The sequence below is a fragment of the Psammomys obesus genome, unplaced genomic scaffold, assembly GCF_907164565.1.
Source record: "Psammomys obesus unplaced genomic scaffold, mPsaObe1.curated_primary_1811, whole genome shotgun sequence".
Taxonomy (NCBI): Eukaryota; Metazoa; Chordata; class Mammalia; order Rodentia; family Muridae; genus Psammomys; species Psammomys obesus.
In genome coordinates, this window is record NW_026595981.1 from 20,670,241 (window position 1) to 20,691,069 (window position 20,829).

Sequence of the window (20,829 nt, forward strand, 5' to 3'; positions counted from 1 at the left end):
GAGGGGAGGCACCAATCTTGTGACCCCCTCTTCGCCTGTGTCAGCTGATCTGAATGCAATACACACTTGCCGGCCCGGAAAGGTTGCTGCTCGTAATTCAGCTCTAAAAAGACGTTCTCCAGCCAGATGTGGTGTCACACACACCCGCAGTCCCTAGTGCTTGGGAGACTGAGGCAGGAGATCAAATGTTCGAAGCCAGCCTGGGCTGCATGATGGGATTGTGTCTCAGTGATTCAACGCATCAATCATACCTTCCTAAACTTAAAGCGTTAAATTACACATCTACCTATCTATCTATCTATCTATCTATCTATCTATCTATCTATCTATCTATCTATTTGTTATTTATTTAGTGCGTGTGTGCATTCACGGAGCGAGATTAAAGGACAACTTTAATCTCAACTCTGAACTATAATTTCAGTTCTTTTCTTCCACCATGTGGCTTCCAGGGAATCAAACTCAGATTATCAGGCAAATGCCTTTCCCTGGTCCATTAAAAAAAAATGTATTCGATTATCCTTTAGTGTAGAAGATAAGTGGAGTTTATCATGCAGTGTCATTCACGGGGTGAGAATGGGCAACAGCCAGAGAGAGAGAGAGAGAGAGAGAGAGAGAGAGACCATTGTCCAAACCTACCTTTTTACTTGAAGCTTCATATTAGCATCATCATTACCAATATAGTTTCCTCCGTTTTCATTTTCACTTTGAAATGAGGATATTATCCCATCATTTCTCCCTTCCCTTTCCTGCCTCCAAACCAGCAGTTCTCAACCTGTGGGTCACGACCCCTTTGGGATGAATGACCCTTTCACAGGGGTCACCCGAGACCACTGGAAACGACAGATATTTCACATTGTCGTAACAGCAGCAAAATGTCAGTTCACGAAGTTGCGATGGGAGGGCTCACCACAACACGAGGAACTGCATTAAAGGGTCGCAGCGTTAGGAGGGCTGAGAACCACTGTTCCAAACCTTCCCACAGACCCCTCCCTTGCTGTCAAACTCACGGCCTCTTTTTTCATTCATTACTGTTACATGCATACATGTACATGTGTAGACATATATGTATTCCTAGCCTTCTCAGACAGTACTTCCACGCATGTTTTCAGGGCTGGCCGTTTGGTACTGATAACCAGCTGGCGCGCTCTTCTCCCCTGGAGAAGACCATTTCTCCTGCTCTCAGCATTCCTGAGTTGCCTGTGGTTCTTTGTGTGAGGGTTGAGCCTTATATTATTTTTTAAAGTCTCTCGGATAGATGGGCTCCGGTGGGGCACTTCCCCGTCTAGCTGATTGACAGCCCATTTGGATTAACTCTTGAGGGAGAGGACAATGGAATATCCTTTTCTCTACCAGAAAGCCTCTGGCTGTGTCATAGTCGAGTGATGCATCTTAAGATTTATATGCTTTGCTTGTGCTAATGATGCCTCAGTTAAAAAAAAAAAAAAAAAAAGGAGAAAACTGGGGAGGTGTTCCATAGTTCCATAGGACACTTCTGCTTCGAGGGACTAAACACCCAAACCGATGATGATGTCAGTGAGAGGCTTGGCTTGTTAAGGACTGTGCGTGTATGTTCCTGCAAACAGGAATCTCAGTTTGATCTTGGTGGGGGGCGTGGGAGGTGGGACCTTGTCACTTTCCCACGACAGCCTCGGTAGTTCCTGGAGGTCCGCATTACTCGCAAAGATAACTCACCTCTCTGTGGCGCGTCAAAAAACTGCTCCACACTTTCCTACCCACAATCCACTCCTTACTATGCGCTGTTTTATCTTTACCCCTTGTGCTCTCACAAAACATGCCTTTGGTCAGACAGTAGCCTGAAGAAAGCAGTGTCTCGTTCTTTTTTTTTTAAACACATGATTTATTTGTTATTTATATACGTGTGTATGAGCCTGCGTGAATGTATGGATATGCAGGAGTCCACAGAAGCCAGAAGGGAACCTTGTACCCTCTGAAACTGAAGTTCCAGGGAGCTGTAATCGTGTGGGTGCTGGGAACCAAATTCAGGTCCCCTGGGAACGGCAAGCGTGTGTCTTCAGTCCATCTCATTCTTCTTTAGCAAAAGATGCTGGAATCAAACTAGGCTGATGGTTTCAAGAAGCTCCTCACATCACGGGGCATAAAAGACCCTAGAATGGACCAGGATTAAAATGTTTGCTAAGACCCTGCTGTACCTGCTGTAATTAGTTAGGGAGGAAGGAAAGGGGATGATGGGAAGAGAAGGGGAGAGCAGGCAGTAACAAAATTGCTCTGCTGGATTTCTATGTTTTCGAAGAGATTTCCTACTGTGATTCTTAAAGCATGATGATTCCAGAAAGAGAGATGCCAGGTCCAGTCTACACCCAGGTATGGGCCATTTGAGCTTGTTTTCTGTGATGTAGGGTCAAAACACCCAGGATTCAACAGAACTGTACAGAAAATGCTACAAAAAAAAAAAAAAATTAAAACCTTCAGCATAAATTGATCTAAGCCTGAAGCAGTTGTATTAAAGTTCATGAGCATGAAACCTGTACTAAAAAATGATATTTTAAAAGTCATCCCCTCCCTCACCCCCAAAAAAGTTATCCCAACAATACTATGACAACAAATTTGAACTGTGAATGAGGCCATTTCCTTCCTGGTCACATGTGGCTTTGTCAGTCCCCATCTCTGTGTAGAGTAGAATTGCTTCTGTTACCACTAATAACAGTCATTTATATTTTGGTTAATATCATCAACCCAAGTTGTTGTCTGTCAGTCAGTATGCTTTGCCTCTGTGTAATGACCCTGATTTATAAAGCACGCAGCCTTGGAGCTGGTGGATTAGGGTGAGGGCTTTGGAATCAGACAGGGATGGGCCAAAGCCTGGCTTTGCTACTTCCAATCACTTCTGGGTTTTGGCTAAATTGGTAAATTTAAATATTGTGGTAAACCACAGTATCTTCCTCTGCATCTTTGGGATAATAACGTGCCCCAGGGCCAAACTGACGATTCCTTGAGACAGTACCTGAGGAGCCTTGAGCAGTATGAACCCAGCGAGCTGTCGTTTTTTAGGATTGTAGGCGACTATCTCCTGCAAACCAAAACACACCGAAATGAAGTTGAAAAGCTTACACTAAGAGCCAAGGACAGAGAGTGGAGTGGTCCAAAGAAAACAGAACCACAAACCAGCAATTCTAGGTTATGGCTGCCTAGCTGCCAAATGATCCAGTGCATTTGTCTTACTGCGTATTTGTCCTAACCCAGGTTTACGCGTTTCTGAATTCTGTCAAGGTCTCGTTACTAGTGAAAATATTCCAACTCAGCAGCTTACACTTTGGTGCCAGTGAAAACAGCCGTGGTAGACGAAATGTGTTAGTGTTACAGCGGAACAGTCGATGACGGCCCGTAGTTTGCTTTATGAAGTGTGTTGCCGAGTACAGAGTTATCTGGTTGTATTTGCTGCTGCCGGGCCCTCCAGTTTGTTGACGCCCAGGAGCTGTGCCTTTATGCAAAACCTAAGCAGGGTTAAAGATCCAAGCATTTTCCAGAAGTGACAGGGGAAAGAACAGAAGAGTTCATGTTGCCAGGTGTCTGTCCCCCTGCCTCTGTGTCCGTCTGTATCAGTCTCTCTGTCTCTGTCTCTCTCTGTGCCTCGCTGTCTTCATGTCTGTCTCTGTTTCTGTCTCTCTGCTGGGTCTGTTTCTCTGTTTGTCTCTTAGTTCTTTTCTTTCCTTTTTTTTTTTTTTTTTTTTTTTTTCCAAAAGAGCTGCAGTGATGCCACGCACTGCAGCTCACCCTACTGGCTAAAATAAGAAACTGCACCACAAAGGACCATTTTCTTTAAAAGCGGGGGAAGGGCCGCCAAGGATCTGGGGGGTCAGGGGGGAAGCCACTGGCTTCCACTGGCATTTTCCTCTCCGGTTTCCTGCTGACTGGTGTGGTTCCTTCAAGAACATTATTAAGCTGTGCTGCCCTTTGGGTTGCTAGATTCACAGGTGTTCTGTAGTGATTGTTCTATTTCTTACTATTTACATGGCTCCGATTTAACAAGGCTCTTCTTAGCATGGCCGTGTAATTAGAGAGCAGTATTCTTAAGACAGAGAACCTACAACTCATAAATTAAGCCCGGACTAGTTGCACATCGAAGACCTAGTTAGAACAACTTTTAAGAAGAATGATAAATGGGAACTTTCTTCCCCTGGTCTGGTTCTATTACACTTGCTGCCAGGGCCTTGGAGGCCGGGGGGGAGGGGTTGAAGGTGGGGAAGAATATTTATACATCGACTTACGGATAGATGGAGGAGGAGGAAAAAGATGGGCAGGAAGTCAGACTGTATAGAACAGAGAAGAATCCGAGACCTTCGCTGTACGTGGATTAATCGCAAGAACTAACCACGCAAGTCCGAACGGCTATTTAGAAGTCGGTGAAGCCTCGCAGATGTTCTGTGGGGAACACCATACATTTTCTCACACACAAGGTTGTGCAAAACGGTGTGTAATTTATAACGCAAGTATTGACAGACCCGCACGCCGCCCCAGCTTTGGTGTCTCACAGATGTGCTCGGTAATGTATTCGCGTGTGAATAACTTTCACGTATCTGGTCACGTCTGTCTCCAACACACTTCTTTAGACCCAGTGCCTTAGGTGAGTGGTTCTAATGAGGAGGGGGAAGCTGCCATTTCGACGGTCCTGCCGCAGTTCAGCTTTGGGAACTGCATTAGTGTTAAATTGGTCTGTGAAGAGCTGGCCATATTAATGCTACCAAGCATGAAAACTAACTGGCTTTGGATCAGGAAACTTTATTTATAGCATTTTGGTGAGGATTTATTAGTTGAAGGAGGGAGCCTCATGCCTCGTGGGTCCTTAAATATCAATGGAGTAGGAAGTTCTGCGCAGTAACAGAAAAAAAAAATCAAAAATTACAATTTCATGCTATTTCTGTATACGATTCAAAGACATGAAAAGAAAAAAAAAAGGGTCATAGCAAATCCCAGGAAGCTTCTAACCCTGTGATGCATTCAGCTGCCTACAGGTGATAACAAATTTTAACAACACACACACACTCACAACTAATTAGAAGAGAAATAAAGGCCGGTGAAACCGAGCCTTTACCTATTGAGCAGAAAGCGTGCGTTTGTGTTTTCTCTGTTATTTGCTCTTGTATTTCATCGCCCTTTTTAGTGGTCAGCCTGCCTTCCTGTCTCTTTTCCTCTCTCTGGTAAAGTTGTCATCATGCCCTGTCATTGTCCCTAAGCAGCACCTGCCCCTTCCAAGCTAGGCTGGCGAGTCAAAGGAGTTACAGGGGGAACACGATGCTTTATTTCTCTCCTCTTCTATTTGGAACTGAGTTAGTAAATGGAAGTTTGCTAGCACTTCCGTTCGATTCTCCATAAAGTTTATGGAGCTGCAACAGCTGGTTGAATCCGAGGCAGCAAAAGCCAAACTCCTAGCGGCCGAGCTGTTGTTTCCCCAATTAAGGGGGGGGGGGGACTCATTAGCTGGTAATGAAAACTCGGGGGATGAAAACAAACAACCCAGAAACCCCGGCAAATACTTACCTCACACCTGACACAAAGCTGTTTTATCTTTCTGCCCCAACCCCAACCCATCCCTCCCCGAAGCACAAATGAAATTGAGTTTGACTCCGAGGAAGGAAGCGATAGAGAAATCATCCTTCCGAGGGTCCCCTCCGCTCAGGTGCTCGGTGGAGAAGCTGCCACTGAATATACACTAAGGAGCGCGCAGGGCGCCCAATCCTTCTGACACTCGGAATGGAGGAGCAAGTTACCAGCTAATGGCAGGTGGACCCCTGCTAGGGTTCCCCCAGATCTTGTTCAGAAACGCGCCAGAAAAGGGCCGAAGGCGGTGGAGGTGACTAATGGAGATATCGTGGGTCGGAATAGATATCTGTGGAGAAACGTATCGATTCCGAGCGAGTCGCAGTGGGGAACTGTGTCTCCAGTGGCAGGGGGCCTCGCTTGCGCGAAAGCCACTCTGAGCAGATGGAGTCCAAGGCCCTAATTGTCCGCTGGCTCCATAGAAATGTCTGGCACTGTAGCTCTTGATCATTTATGTCCGATCCCCCCGGACCCCAGTCGAGGCCACTTGGAGCCGGGAAGGCGAGAGCCGAGGACGGATCCAGGGAGCTGTGAGCGGCTCGCTCGCTCGGCTTGGAGGAAAAACTCGGCCTCTTGACCCAAGCTGATCCAAAGTGAGCAGCACAGCAATTGCCAGCTCCTCCGCAGAACTCCCCCCCCCCCCCCGTGCACCTCCACTAGTTGCGATCATTACCCCGGGGTATCCGTGTACGCAGCGTGATGGGCCAGGTTCTGTGTGAGCCCAAGGGGAGGTGGACCACTGGACAGGACGGCAGAAGTGCTCATGACGTCACGTCCAGTGCTTTTCTGAGCCGCAGCCATCTGCAGTGCTGACCTCGGCTCCCCAGGCGGTTGTGGAGTTGTAACCCTTCCTTGCCTTGCCTGTGTGGGCAGGGGTACGGGCTGGCACCGAACACAGCCGAGCTGCCTAAAGTCTGCCTCGTGCAACTCTCCAGAAGCCGCCAGAGTCACACAGAACAAATCAAGTGGCGAATCCAGACAGGTGTCCGGTGGGAGAGTCTGAGACAAGGAAGCCCTGAATGCAGTCTGCACGCCGGACCGGAGCTTGGAACAGAGATAGAGGCATCGGTGGGAAATTCCATAAAGTCTAAATAAAGTTTGAACGCACCGATATTAATTTGTTGGCTCGCAGATAGATTTCACTCGTGGAAGAACCTGACGTTGAGGAAAGCTGGAGGAGGGCTTTATACAAGCTGTATGCAACACTTCCACAGAACTGACTTTAGGGATGGGCCTGGTGGCGCAGGCCTGTAATCCTAGCGCCTGGGGAGCACAGGTAGAAGGATCTCTGTGAGTTCGAGGCCAGCCTGATCTGCACATCCGAGGCCCAGAACAGTCAGGACTACACAGAGAGAGACCCTGTCAAAACAAACAAACAAACAAAACTTTTTAAAAGTTTTTTTTTTTTTAAAGTATTTAGAAATAAAAAAAACAAAAATTCGTCTATGAAGTATATGGAGCAAGCAGAAAACTAAATCTAGATAAACAGTTGAATAACGAAGATCAGTACATCCTAGAAATGTGAAACTTTGCTCAGAACATACACTACTTTAAAAAAAAATATATTTTTGATTTGCCTCCAAAATGAAAACCCCTTTTTAGCTTTCTTTGCACCTCGCTTTCGGGTTTCTAGCCAGGCCGGTTAATTTACATCCTGTTGATAATGTCATTTCAGTGGCTCCGCCATGGTGTAAAATTTGAGTGTTTTAACCCTCTGTCCAGGATTTGAGGTTTTTATCGGCTAGCAGCCGCACAGGGATGCTCTTGCGCTCGAAGCTTAAGTGTTTTGTCTGGTTTGAGCTAGTCACTGTTGCGTCAGGTAAAACGATTTTTTTTTTCTATGATAAACTCTACAGTTTATTCTGAGGTCCTGTGCATGCAGATGTTCCGGGCAGTCGAGGGCATCTACCTACCACTCAGCATTTGAAGACAGGCCTGCCTTATGGAAAGAGGAGGCCACAGCCATTAAAAAAAATCATTTTATATCCTCCCTATCCTTGTAGCTTAATTGTAGGAAATAAACCTTTAAAGCGAGGCAATAGAGAGTCTTTGCAGGTTGTTTGGCTTCACTGCTCCCTGGTTGAAATCCCGGGCCAAGAAACGCTACAGTGTTTACTGAGATCAGCATTGGTGATTTCCTTTGGAAATTAGTATCTGAGATGATATTAAATTCAGTTGAAAAAATCCCGTTTTCATGTTTGTGAAATGAACCAAGCAGCTGTCGGTGTCCTTTTTATCAGCAGCCCATACCTCTGTTTGGGGGATTTTTAAGGAAAGCAATTTGCAATGCTTTCATTTTCTTCTGGTTTCTGACTGAGCGGGCATCCTCTGCCCGAACCTTTTGAAGTAGCGTAATAGCCTTGGCCACTTCTACAAAATACAATTCAATGTGGGCCGAAAACACCCAAAAGGGATTAGCGATGTTTAATCGCACAATTCAGTATTGTATATACATTACCTCTTACCAGAGTCATTTTGCAGAACAAATATTACCTTCCTCCAGCTTTTGGAATCCCTGAGAGGCTGCTTCTAGGCTGTAAACTAGAATTATAAGGAGCGAACTTTATTTTAAGGTTGCAAAACAGGTAGTGATTTAAATAGGAATAGAATCCAGTTCTGGGTTGTCTCTGTTTACTGCCCTTATTTTTTCCAGGGAAGGAGAGAGTTTTGACCTTGCTGAATTATATCATGGGTATAGAAGATTAGCCCTTTGTGTCATTCTCTCTATTCCATCTAGAAATGGAAAGAGAAAGGGGCCTTCGGGGGCGGGGCAGGGGGGGAGGAATAGAGGCTGTAATTCACGGAGATGCAGAACAAACGAAAACAAATTCATACAGCCACATTTTCATTTTAAGTGTGACAGGGGGATTGCTCTTCTGTGGCGAAGGGTCTCCCCACCCGCAGCTACCAATTGCTTAGTGCTAGAGAGAGGTGGTCTCGTGGAAGATTTCACACAGGGGTAAGCGGTTGTCTGTCTGTCTTGTGCTAAGGGCAGTGGGCACGTGCCCCTCCGTTTCTGCAAGCCCCAGGGGACACCTGTAAACATGAACACCAAGATGGCCACAGGATGACCCGCTTCTCTTTCTCAACCCTCAGGAGGAGACCTGGGCCAGGACAGCTCTGATGACAACCTGAGCGGGACTCAAGGGCCACCCCTCACGTCAGAGGCATCTTTTTGGTCCGATTATCAGGACGAGGGTGAGTGTCACACCTCTCTGGGCCTCGTTACCTCTCCCGTGGCCCTCGTTGCCTTCTTGTCACTTTGTTTCCAGCAATGGGCCTTTTCCGTGTTGGTGATCGCTGATTTGCTTCGTAATCGAGCTGATCCCATTGGGTTAATACAGAGCTCCGGTAGTTAACGTTTTCAGAGGAACGCTAATTCTGTCGTGGGGTGGGGAGACGTCCTTATTGATCTTTGTATGGAAACAGGAGCCCACAAGCCATGCGTGCGTTTTAAGACCACAGGCCCCAGTTTTCCCAGTCCTTCAGGTCTCTTGGCTTCACTGGGGTGCATAAGAGTTGGGATTTGCGCTCACAGACAACCGGGCTCTTAATTTGTTGTGAGGTATTTGAGATCCTTGAGCCTGTTTATTATATTATTTCACCTGTGCCCGCACGCCTCTAACCCAAACCGGTATCGTTCAAGGGAAAGGCCCGTGAGCTCAAGGCAAATCTCCCCACAGCAGCATCCGTTTCATCTGAATTCGTGCAAATAGGAGTTAAAGAATTTTATTGTTACATACATTAAAAAAAAAAAAACACATAATGAGGACACATAATGCAAAACTCTCCATGAATTTTAGGTCTATTAGTATAGGGACCGCGGCCTGGTGTCTGCCAGCTTCTGGTTCAGGCTTAGATTTCCCAGGGGCGGGGAGGCTGCTGTGCTCTCCTGGCATCCGGCCACAGGAGCAGAAGGTTTGATCATCTCGATGTGCACAGCGTTCTTATCAAACCCTCTCATGCCTTTCCAGTGGGAGGAAAGGGTGAAGATGTTCCTGAACTGAAGAGTAGATTGGAAACTGATTATCCTTAGGGGCCGGGAATAAAGTTGGTAAATTATTCCTTGTTTCTCTTTATGAGTCCATATTCTTGTTTCGTTTCCTTCTAAATTTCAAGAGCACGCAGTCCCCCATTTTCCTCTCTCTTTACCTACGCATTGCTTGCTCTTTCATACAGACTTTTTTTTTTTAATGAGTCTTTTATTTCTCTTCCGTTGAGTGGATGACTTCTGCCTCAGAGCAATGGATTGAATTGCATAGGAATATGTATATATATATATATTAATCTTGCTTGAGCTCTGTATGCCAGCAAAGTGAGGGAGACCCAGACGTTCAGAGTCGGTCAGATGTTCTTTGATGCAAGTATTGCACTAGAAATACTGTTTGGGCTGAAAGCTTAATAATTACCTTTGCAGCTGATTAATAATTGTAGAAAATTAACAGGGCAAAACGTGCAGAAACTAACCTTTCATTCGGTTTTGATTAATCTAATGCTTGACAGAATCAGAACAATGGTGCCTCGTTAATTCATAGGTCACTCACTTGGTATTTCCAGCTTTCCAAAACACAGCTGAGAACACAATAAGTAAGCTAGAAAGACCTCGAGGTAGAAACGGATGTCAACGAATTCCAAGGGAATGCTTAAGTTTCTTACTCTTAGGAGTGGCTGAGGGGCCCTCACTGGGGGAAACCCCTTCTTTGTAAATTTGTGTTATAGTGTTCTGGCTTCTCGGCCACGGTAAAGCTTTAGATTAGAAGGGCTACTGTGAACTAACTGAGCGTCGTAGAATACACCTGTTGGAGGGCTTTGAATGTTAGGCTAGCCTGGGCTATGGCAAGACCTGTTTCAGAAAAAAAAAAAATGAGGAGGAAGAGGTTGGAGAAGGAAAAGGAAGATGGGAGGAGGAGAGGAGGAAAAAAAAAAAAAAGAGGAGGGCAGGAGAGGAGAGAGTCCTGAAAAGGCATCACCCAGAATGTGGCCACCAAGGTAAGGATCAGAAGCTAACTTAAACTACGAAAAATAGAACCAGAGGTTTGCCGGTGTCACTCAGTGGTAGAACACTTGCCTAATGTATGCAAGGCCTTAGTTTTGAGCCCCAAGCCAACAACAATGACAAAAAACAAGTAAACAAACAAACAAACAAAAACCCATACGTAGAAAATTCCTAAAAATAAATAAAGTAAGAGACAAAAAGATAAGATCTTTAAGTAAAATTTATACAGAAATTTGTAAAACTAAACCACAGCAATCTGGGACTTATCTGTGTCCTAGAGAGAGCTTGCTCATGTTCCTCCCTGGATAAACGAAGACGCTTAAAGGTCACATTTGCTGAGCACTTCCTACGTGCCTTGAGTTTGTGTCCTAGGCCCCTTGGATATATCGTTGAACCCTCACAGCAACCCTGAGAGGTAGAGTTAACATTACCCTCCTCTTACACACGAACACCTCAGACTCGGGGTAGCAGGAAGGTAACTAACCTCACCCCCCCCCCCATTGTCGGGTAGTGGGGTCATGACTTGAACCTGTGCCTGCTGATTCTAGCCGCTCTCTTCCTAACACTCTGCTGTCGTCACTCCCACCCTGTCTAAGTTATCCCTAAAGTATCTCATCCAGATAGTTTGGCTCAGATGATGTAAGCCATACACTGAACGCTTAAACTACTTTCAGTAGGAACTGAGGGGTCGATTCCTTGCGAGAGCACACGCTGTGCAGGCCTGAGGACCTAAGCGGAGACACCCAGCAGCCCACACCTATAATCCCAGTGGTCGGGGCTGGAGGCAGGAAGATCTCTGGGGCTCTCTGGCCACCTGGTCTTGTTGAATCAGTGAGCCCCAGGCTCACTGAGAGAGCCTGGCTCAAAAGCTAAGGCGGGGAAGCAACTGAGCAGAGTACTTGGTGTCAGCCTCTGTCCACACGAACGTGCACACAGATGATACGTGCAAATGTTCACCTGTGTGCGTGTGTGCGTGCGAACGAACACACATGCACAATGCACAGGCATGCACTCTGCACACACACAAGTATTTGTTAAAAAAATAGTTGAATTTGAAGTCTATGTTTGTGGATCTGGAAATATAGTTCATGGCAGAGCGCTTGCTTAGCCGGTGTGTATGGGACCATCGGTTGCCTTCTCAGAGCTGGAAAAAACAATCATGTTAAAAAAATATGCTTGTATGTGGAAAATTCCAACATGGAAAACTCTGTTCCATAAACACCTTTTCTTTCTCCTTTCTTCCTTCCTTCCTTCCTTCCTTCCTTCCTTCCTTCCTTCCTTCCTTTCTTCCTTCCTTTCTTTCTTTCTTTTCTTTCTTTCCTTCTTTTCTGTGTTGTTATTTTGTTCTGTTTTTTGGAGACAGGGTTTCTTTGTGTGTAGCCCTGGCTGTCCTGGACTCGATTTGTAGACCAGCCTGGCTTTGAATCCACAGAGATCCACCTGCCTCTGCCACCACCGCTGGGCTCTATAAACACTTTCAAAAAGAGGCTGGAGAGATGGCTCAGCGATAAAGAGTACTTGCTGTTCTTCCTGAGGGCCCAAGTTTGATCCTCAGCACCCATGCTGGGTGGCTCACAACCACCTACAATTCCAGCTCCAGGGACCTGATGCTTTGCCACCCGGAGCATGCACACACATGTGGTATATACTCATACACATATACATGTCTCCAAATAAAAATAAACACTAACAACGGGTTTCCCGAAAGAGAAGTTAATTATATTAGCAATATTAAATTCTTCACCAGACGTACAGGAATCCCCAAGTGACACAGTTAATGGTGGGGATAGGAATGGATGACGGACGAATGTGCGTTGGAAACGTGACTGTAGCGTGACGTAATGCTGGAGTTTCTTGCATGGCACCGAATGTAGAACAGAACAAGAGCCCTCGCTGCGCAACAGGCCAGAAGGATGTTGCCTTCCCCTGAGAGTCAAAGATGCACACACTTCCTGCGAAATGAGCGAGGGGGGCCATCGAGGGAGAGGTTGGAACGTGGGGCAGACTTTCACGTTCTGCTTAGTTAGGGTGAATGTCATAGAGATCACCAATGCTCCATGCCACGCTATCTAACAAGACTTAGAGATTCCAAGGCACCCTGTGAAGGGTCAGCAAGATAAGCCTGGCAGAGGCAGACAGGGCTCCTGACCTCGTGGGGTCCCAGTGTCACTGGGAGACACGCTGTTAGTGAACAGACAAATGAGCAGATGTCAGCAGTGCCCCCATTTGCTGGCAAGACAGCAGCAGCCACACTTTAGGAAGAAAATGGGTTTAACTTGCTCTGTAGTGGCAGATACTCTAAGCCTCTGAAATGGTATCTGTACCAGAGACCATCAACACGCTTTGGTTTCGTTCTCTTCTGCCTTTTCCAAGTCAGAACAGCGCCCTTAACTTAGAATTATTAAAGGAGGTGCATGCCCATAGCTTTACCGATAAAGCATGTTGTGTCTGGGGCATACCTTTGTGGAAACTAGGTGCCAGAAAGCTTAACTCCATGATAAAGCATTTGCCTAGGATCTGCAGGGCCTGAGGTTTAATCCTCATTTGGCCAGGTACACACAGGAGAGAGAAAGGGAAAGAGGGAGAGAGAGGGAGAGACAGAGACGCAGAGAGACATAGACACAGAGACAGAGACCATGACACAGAGAGAGACAGAGACACACACAGAGAGAGGCAGAGTGGGAAAGAGAGGGATAGAGAACCCCAGGGTTATAGACTAACCCATGCATAGAGTTGAGCGCGCACCACTGCCTGGTTACAATTCTGTCTTCCTGTGCGAATGCCCACAGTCCCTGGCTGGCTCTGTCCTGTGGGGAGACACTCGCAGAACATAGCTCTGCCGCTGGGAATGAAGACTTGCTAACATGGACTGACATTAAGTGTTCTGAACTGAAAGCATAGTTTCTTCCACTGGGAAGGGAAGAAAACGTTGGATTCAGCGTCTGGACAAAGACGAAGAAGGAGACACTGAAGGCAGTAACTGAACAAAAAGCAAGCACCCAAGAGCCTCCGTGTCTAATTTATTTTGTTGTCTAAAATCTAGAGTGGATTATGAATGCATCAATAAACCTTCCTCATTAGGAGAAGGAAGAACTGCTGTCTACACGCTCCATCAAGGAAAGAGCTATCAGCAGAGTACAGTGCCTCCTTCTGGAAGAAAGAAAAAATTAAACTTGTTTTTAATAGAAATTTAAAAATCTGCACTAGCGTATTGTTCATTACCCACGATTGTATTCTAATCACAGGGAGACGCTGGACAGAACTGAGAATGTATTTACAGCTTATTTCACCCAGGACTATTGGAAGGGCAGAGAAAGTTCTTAATGTCTTGCTGAGTGAGAAACAAGTTGGAAATGTAAAGATCTGTAACACTCTCGGAGAACAATGAATAACCACAAAAGGTTATTGATAAAGTCACTACATGCTTGATTTATAAGAAACTGCAAATTTGGCCAAGCAGCAATAGTGGGCATTTCAACCCCATGCTTTTTTTTTTTTTTTAAAGCCCATTCGAAAGAATAAAGAATGTCCTGGAATTGGATTTTATCGGTGTTGCTTTCAGCATTTCTTAGTTTCAAATTTCTCTGCTTTCGTCTCAGTTCTGCATGCAAGTCACATTGGGATTTATGATCGCAAACATCAGACCTAGGAATTCAGAGCACTTGCCGAGCGTGCGTGAGGCTCTGGATTCTGTTCTCAGCCTTAGACATAAAAGGGATTGTGCACAACAGCGCACCTGCTTTCGTTAGCTATTGTGGGATTTTAATTTATTATTATTATTATTATTACTATTATTATTATGTTATTTCCCAGTGCTGGGGATTAAACCTCAGGCCCTGCAGATCCTAGGCAAATGCTTTATCATGGAGTTAAGCTCTCTAGCACTTTTCTTTTTCAATTATGGAAAAAAGACATTAGAACTGAATGTATTTCAAACTATTTTGGTATTATGAAATGAAAAAAAAAAAAAGGATTTAAAGCTGGGCATGGTGGCACACATTTGCAACCCCAGTGCCTGGGAGACAGAAGTTCACCACACAGGGGCTTTGAGGCTAGCCTGGGCTACGTGAGACCTTGCTAAACAACAACAACAACAACAAAAACATGGTGACTCCTGTCCGCCCACCATGCATTGCTGCAAAGAAGAAAAATAAAGTTTGAATGTGTTGACAGAGTTCTGTAGGTGAGACCCAGGTCTGAGCTGCGGTTTGCTGTGCCGAAGTTAGAGTTCTGGGAGTGGGGAGGGGTGATAAGCATTCTTCTGGGGCGGCTGGTTCTTAGACTTGCTTGGTGTGAGGGGGCACAGGGGGAGAACCATTACCTCCACGCTTCAGGTAAAGAAGGGAAGTTAGAGAAGGTAAGTGGAGGCCCTGTGGGGGACCAGGGTCCTGCTGGAGCACGTGGCTATGAGTTCTTTGGGTTTTCCAATCCATTCTCCTTAGAGTTTTGTCCCAGTAACATAGTGTTAACTTATCAATAGAAGCATCCAGAGCTAAGATCGACCCTGTAACTACTGTGGGATAGCTACACACACACACACACACACACGCACACACACACACACACTCGTGGTATGTGTGTACATATGGGAGGGATGCTAGTGTATGCATGAGGGCGTAGGTGCCCATGGAGGCCGGAAGAGAGCACTGGATTCCCTGGAGACAGAGTCACAGGCAGGTGTGAGCTACCAGACAGGAATGCTGGAAACTGAACTCAGGTCCTCAGTGAGGTCAGTGCAGGCTCGTAACCACTGGGCCATCTCTCCAGCCCCTTTTGTTCTGCTTTTTTATTTTTAACTTGTTTTGTAGTGGTTTCTTTTTTTGTTTTTTTAAATCCTGCCGCCCTTATGATTAAATTCTAATGTTATTACATTGAGGTCTAAGATCACAGTCTACATTGTTTTCATTCTTTGCCCGTCATTGAGACTTTCCTTGTGTCCTGCTAGTTATTTTCTGTTTCAAGGCCGTGTGTTCTCTTCAAGTCTTGGCTGAATATACTTTCCCTGGTTTTGTCTATTTAGATGGCATTCTTAGGCTCTTTTGTGGCCTAATTTTTCTTTTATCTGCTGAGGAGATTGTGCTAAGATCTCCAGTTACAGCCTGTAATCTCAGCCCTCAGAGAGTCAGAGTCAGGTGGATCTCTGTGAGTTCAAGGCCAGCCTGATCTACAAATTGACTGCAGGATAGCCAAGGCTACACAAAGAAACCTTGTCTCGAAAAACCAAAAATAAATAAATAAATAATGATAGATCTCCAATTACAGCTACAGAGCTATTGCATTTTCTATTTTGTTTACATCCTCAAAGTTAGAGAACTCTAATTGTCAGAGACCATGTCTTCTTAATGAGCTGAAATCCCACCTTTGAACATCCTTCTCTTCTCTATGCCGTAACTCCCCCCCCCCCCCCCAGTAAGCCAATCTTGCCATCTTAATCCAGGAGAGCAAAACCTCCGCTCGTCGACTTTGTACTCAGTGAGGAGGACGAAGGATATCTTTCCACAAGCCAGTTTCTCATCTCCACAATGGTGACTATTTAAGGACCAATTTTAGTATGGAAATGCTAACAGGTTCACTGAGTAAATAAACAGGACTCTGTGAGGTTTACCGAGGTATGTGAATTAATGATACGGGGGATTAGAGGCAAATAAATGGCCTCCTTGAGCATGATAAATCTTAGCTTAAGTCTGTCCATCACTTGAGCGGAAGATGTGTGGAGAGACACTACGTTTGCAGCGCTGAGAACCTGTCATGGATTCTGTCATGGTCCCCCAGTGCCAGTAATACTCAGTGCCTCAGCACAAACGGCGCCTTCATGCTTAGCTGGAGAGAGTGGATGTTTCCTTTCCCGTGATAGAATGAAGTACATCTCTGTGTGTGTGTGTGTGTGTGCATGTGTAAATTAGTGATAATCTGAAGATAGTGAAAATGACTCAACGAGGCTCTCCCCTGCATGTCTGTAAATAAATCCACATGCATGCATACATACACTCAAATAAACATCCATCCCACTATCATTCTATCCTCCAGACAATTGTGTTCATCTTTGTTGTTAGCTAGGAAATGTCTTTCTCCTGAATAAAAGCACTCGGCTCCTGTCAACATAAACAGAGAGACGCGCATGTGTGTTTGAGGCTCTTGCTGGTGAGGAACAGAAAAGTCATTTATGTGACTGATCTGGGAGCCCAAGAACGCACTCTCCAGGAAAGCACCCAGTCTGATGCCCGTGGCGGCTTTCTCTAACAAGTTTTTGTTGGCTTCAGGTGAGTCCTTCTGATGTCAGATCACCGAGGGAAGCTAAAGACCCGGTGTTGAGTTAACTGTGAGAGGGTTAGTAAGCTGTCACTCATGATCGCAGTGGCCTTTCTCATGAAGACAAATGTCTTATTACTTCTAAGGCACCATGTCATTTACACAGTCTGGTATAAATCACAGACAAAGATGACAAACGGGGTTTCGAATTTGACAGTAATTTATATAACTTGAACAAATGATTACCACAGATCATACATGTTTCGTGAAGAATTAAAAAACAATAACAATTATCTGTCTATGAACAACCCATTTTTCATTCCACATCCGGCTGCGGGTGTGGTGTGTGTTGTTTAAACTCTAGCCCTCCTCGGTACCTTGTCGGCACTCTGATGCATGTTGGTTCTGGCCCGTCTTCCACAACCCTCCTTTAGCTGGAGAAGGAAACAAAACAGAAACTGGCAAAGTTTCTGCATGAGATCATGGCGTTTTAGACCCTGAAGACACTCGGCAAGGGACAGAGGCCCTGCTGCACCTTCAGTGACGCCTGTCTGTGCTCACCTGGTTGTATTCTCCCTTCACCTGCGGGAGCTCCCTCATCCGCACCATACCAGCCTGGTGTTCAGGGTGATGCCCCAACCGTCTTGCAGGCCTGATCCTGACTCTTAAGCACTTCTGTTAAGTTTCAGTGAAGCTCTTCAGACACACACGTCTCCCACCTATATGTTCATAACCTTTTCCCCAAAATGCCTCAGGGTGCTATGTTTTGCAACCACCCTCAAAAGCCTCCACGAATGCCAACACGGCTGCGGGCAGAGTGCCACGTGTCCCTGAGCTGATTGGACATTGGCCTGATTGGTTATCTTTTGAGGTCTTTTATCTGTTTCATAGATTTTAACGTGCCCCCTCCAATGAAGAGTTCGTTAGTGAATCTCTCTGTTATCAAACAAACACTGTCATTCAGACACGGACTTAGCGCACAGGATCTAAAAGGCGAGTAAGACGTGAGTCGTTCCTGTAGGGAGCCGGTCGGTCACCCAGCCGAAGAGAGGAGCTTCAGATTCCCCTGCCAGGGAGCGTATGATGTGGGATCAATTGCTGCTGACTTGGGCCCCAGCAGGGACCAGTTGATTGGCCCTGCCATGTTTTGGAAGGAAACTGAGAGGAATATTTGACTTCCGGCCAAAGTGGTTTTGGAAGCCTTTTCCAGAAAGGTCAAATGTTTATTGAGCGTCCCCTCCAATTAGTGGGGGAACAGTCACAGCTCTCAAGTGCAAGTGGCCGCCTTTCAAGAGTGACTTGGCAGAGGGGATTGTTGACGTGACGCCCGAGGTATTTCTTGCTTCTCTCCAAATTCTAAACTCAACAGCTAACAAATTTAATGGCGAGCGCTTCCTCATACAGTAAGTAACCGTTAAGGGCACCAGCGTGGTCACTTCAGTGGTGGCCAGCTCACGGGGTTTCGGCTGCTACTGCGTTGTGTGCGCTCGCGACCGTGTAGACGCCCATCAGAAGCAGGGAAGCATTGCGTCTCTGCAGGCTGCTGATTGCAAAATCGCACACGCCATGCCCAGTTGCCTTGTTGCTAGAGTCCATGAGTGTGATATGGTTCGGCACAGCCCTTGCTTTGCAGGGCGGCTTTCGTCACCCCGGTTTGTTGGGGTGCCCGTGGCAATGGTGTTCAGAATGCCAAAGCCCTGGGTGTTGGCGTTTTCTTATCGCCTGGACTGTCCTTCACAAGTTCCAAAACTGTTGGCCATTTTTCCACTTCAAAGTCCAACATTCACATACATTCAGAAAGATTCAGTTTAAGCACAAATGACGCCCTAAGGTCAACGACATACAGACAAATGTACGTACATTGTATCGCATTACAATACTATGCGTACACACATATATTCAACTCTTCATTTTTGGCAGTCTTTGCTCCCTTGTTGGCCAGAAATTCTCTTGACCCTGATGTTCAAGTAATTAAGGAAGTTCTTTGGGCATATAGCACGAGGTAGAGTGAGCAAGGGCTGGAGTTTGAGCTCTAGCACAGAGAGAGTGAGAGAGAGAGAGATTGAGAAAGACACAGAGACAGACAGACAGACACACAGAGAGAGACAGATACACACATAGGGAGAGACACAGAGAGACAGAGAGGAAGAGACAGAGAGACAGAGGAGAGACAGAGGCAGAAAAAAAGAGACAGAAGAGAGAGACAGAGAGAGACACAGACACACACAGAGAGAGAGAGAGAGAGAGAGAGAGAGAGAGAGAGAGAGAGGCTGACTAGTGTTGAAGCTCTCATTAGACCAGAATATGATGACGGACCGGGCAAGGATGGTTGAGCTCGCAAACTCTGTTCCCCTTCTGTTCTTCTTATTTTTATTTTTTAAATGTTATTCCTGAAGGACTTGAGCCCAAACACATCAGCAAGCAAGAAAGATTCGGCAGAATGGAATCTCTGTCTTAATAAAGGATTGGGATTTTCTTAGGGGAAGTTATTTGTTCATGGGACATTCTCACTTCTAGAAGCCTTTATACAATTTACAGAATTTTTTTTTTGGTGACATGTTAGCCTGTAACTCACACGGCTTACACACAGTCGTGTCATTTCACCAGAAAGCCTGGGATTTTTTATTTTATTAGCATAGGGCTAGCTGCCGCTGTGAGCTCTCTTTTCTGCAGAGGGTCACTGTCACCCCGGAACGGAGTGAGAGCAAGATTGTCGGAGCTTAGGGAGAAAGGTGTCTGAGCTATCTAATCTAGCCCATCTAATGAATTCACATCCTTCTTGCTAATATCTCATTTAATTAATTATCAAACACGGTGGTTACGGTCTCGGACCTTCCTTTGCGGGACATCCTTCCCGCCCAACTATTATTGGCAATTTATCCTGCATGTCTTAGCTAAACTTTTCCTTTCTTGGTTTCAGGCCATTGCTCTTTTCTATACCGTCTTCTGAGACTGAGTAATTCCCCTAATTCATTTAGAGTGTTACCTTTAGAAGGTATTCAAGACGGGTTAGCACTTATCCCCAGAGCCTTCCCTTTTCCAAACGGCATAAATTTCAGTTCTGGGAGTCCTCACCCTCCTCTGCCCTGTCGTACCCTCCAATCACTGGGTATTCATCACCCTGCCTTGGTATTTTCCATTCCATGGGGGTGGCCCCACCAAGAGAGGCTGCCTTTTGGAGAGGGGAGGGCTGAGGAGCGCGATCTTACATTAAGCACTGGAGGCCTGAGCGTTGTTTGGATGTCGGCACTGGTGATCATCTGGAGAGGACACTCGGGCGGCGTGTGCTGCGGCATATGCTGCGATATATGTATATTTTAATGCCTTAATGTATTATGGCCTGTTGTAATTGAATGTCTATAAAGTAGCAGTTAAAGGATTTTATAGACCTTGGAAGAGATCAGAATTCTCTAGCGCCCTCTTGTGGTGAAACGCAACAAACGCGCCGAGCAGCCTTGGATTTGTTTTGCGGTTGCGGTATTTTGGTGCAGAGGGATGACTGTGATTTTTTTTTAAGTTTTCAACACTGAATAGGAGGAGTGGACACACACACACACACACACACACACACACACACACACACACACACACCTGCATAGTAATACCGAAAGTTCTTCTTCTGAGAAATTTACTGTCTTGTGATTGCTTTAAAACTCAAAAAAGCTAGTACTTAGCGACGGCATTTCAGTGTGCTCTGTTATGTAACTTAGGGGGAGACATACAAAAGCACAATCTTGAGAGTTTTATAATCTTCAGTGACACTTGGGGGAGGGCTTGGATAGGATTTTTTAAATACAGTTTACGGGTACTTTTTCCATGTCAGTTTTAAAGGGAGCGGTTGCCATTCCCAACACATAGTTAATCATCACTACATTTTCTATCATGTATTAAATTTATCGTCTGGGGTTGTAATTGTCCTATGCGCTTCTCAGCACACACACTTCAGCTGTTTATAAAGCTGCGGTAAATGCAGGCACCTCAGGAACAGGAGTATATTTTTATGGGCA

The 20,829-nt window shown here is 45.7% G+C and overlaps 1 protein-coding gene across 1 annotated transcript in view; it reads left to right on the plus strand.

Annotated features, from left to right (window-relative positions):
- The window catches only part of Skap1 (src kinase associated phosphoprotein 1), a 281,034-nt gene that overhangs the window by 60,877 nt on the left and 199,328 nt on the right, over positions 1–20,829 (plus strand). Inside the window, exon 4 of the mRNA XM_055620131.1 lies at positions 8,674–8,775. Coding sequence (XP_055476106.1) covers positions 8,674–8,775 — 102 coding nt within the window. The remainder of the gene's footprint in view (positions 1–8,673; positions 8,776–20,829) is intronic.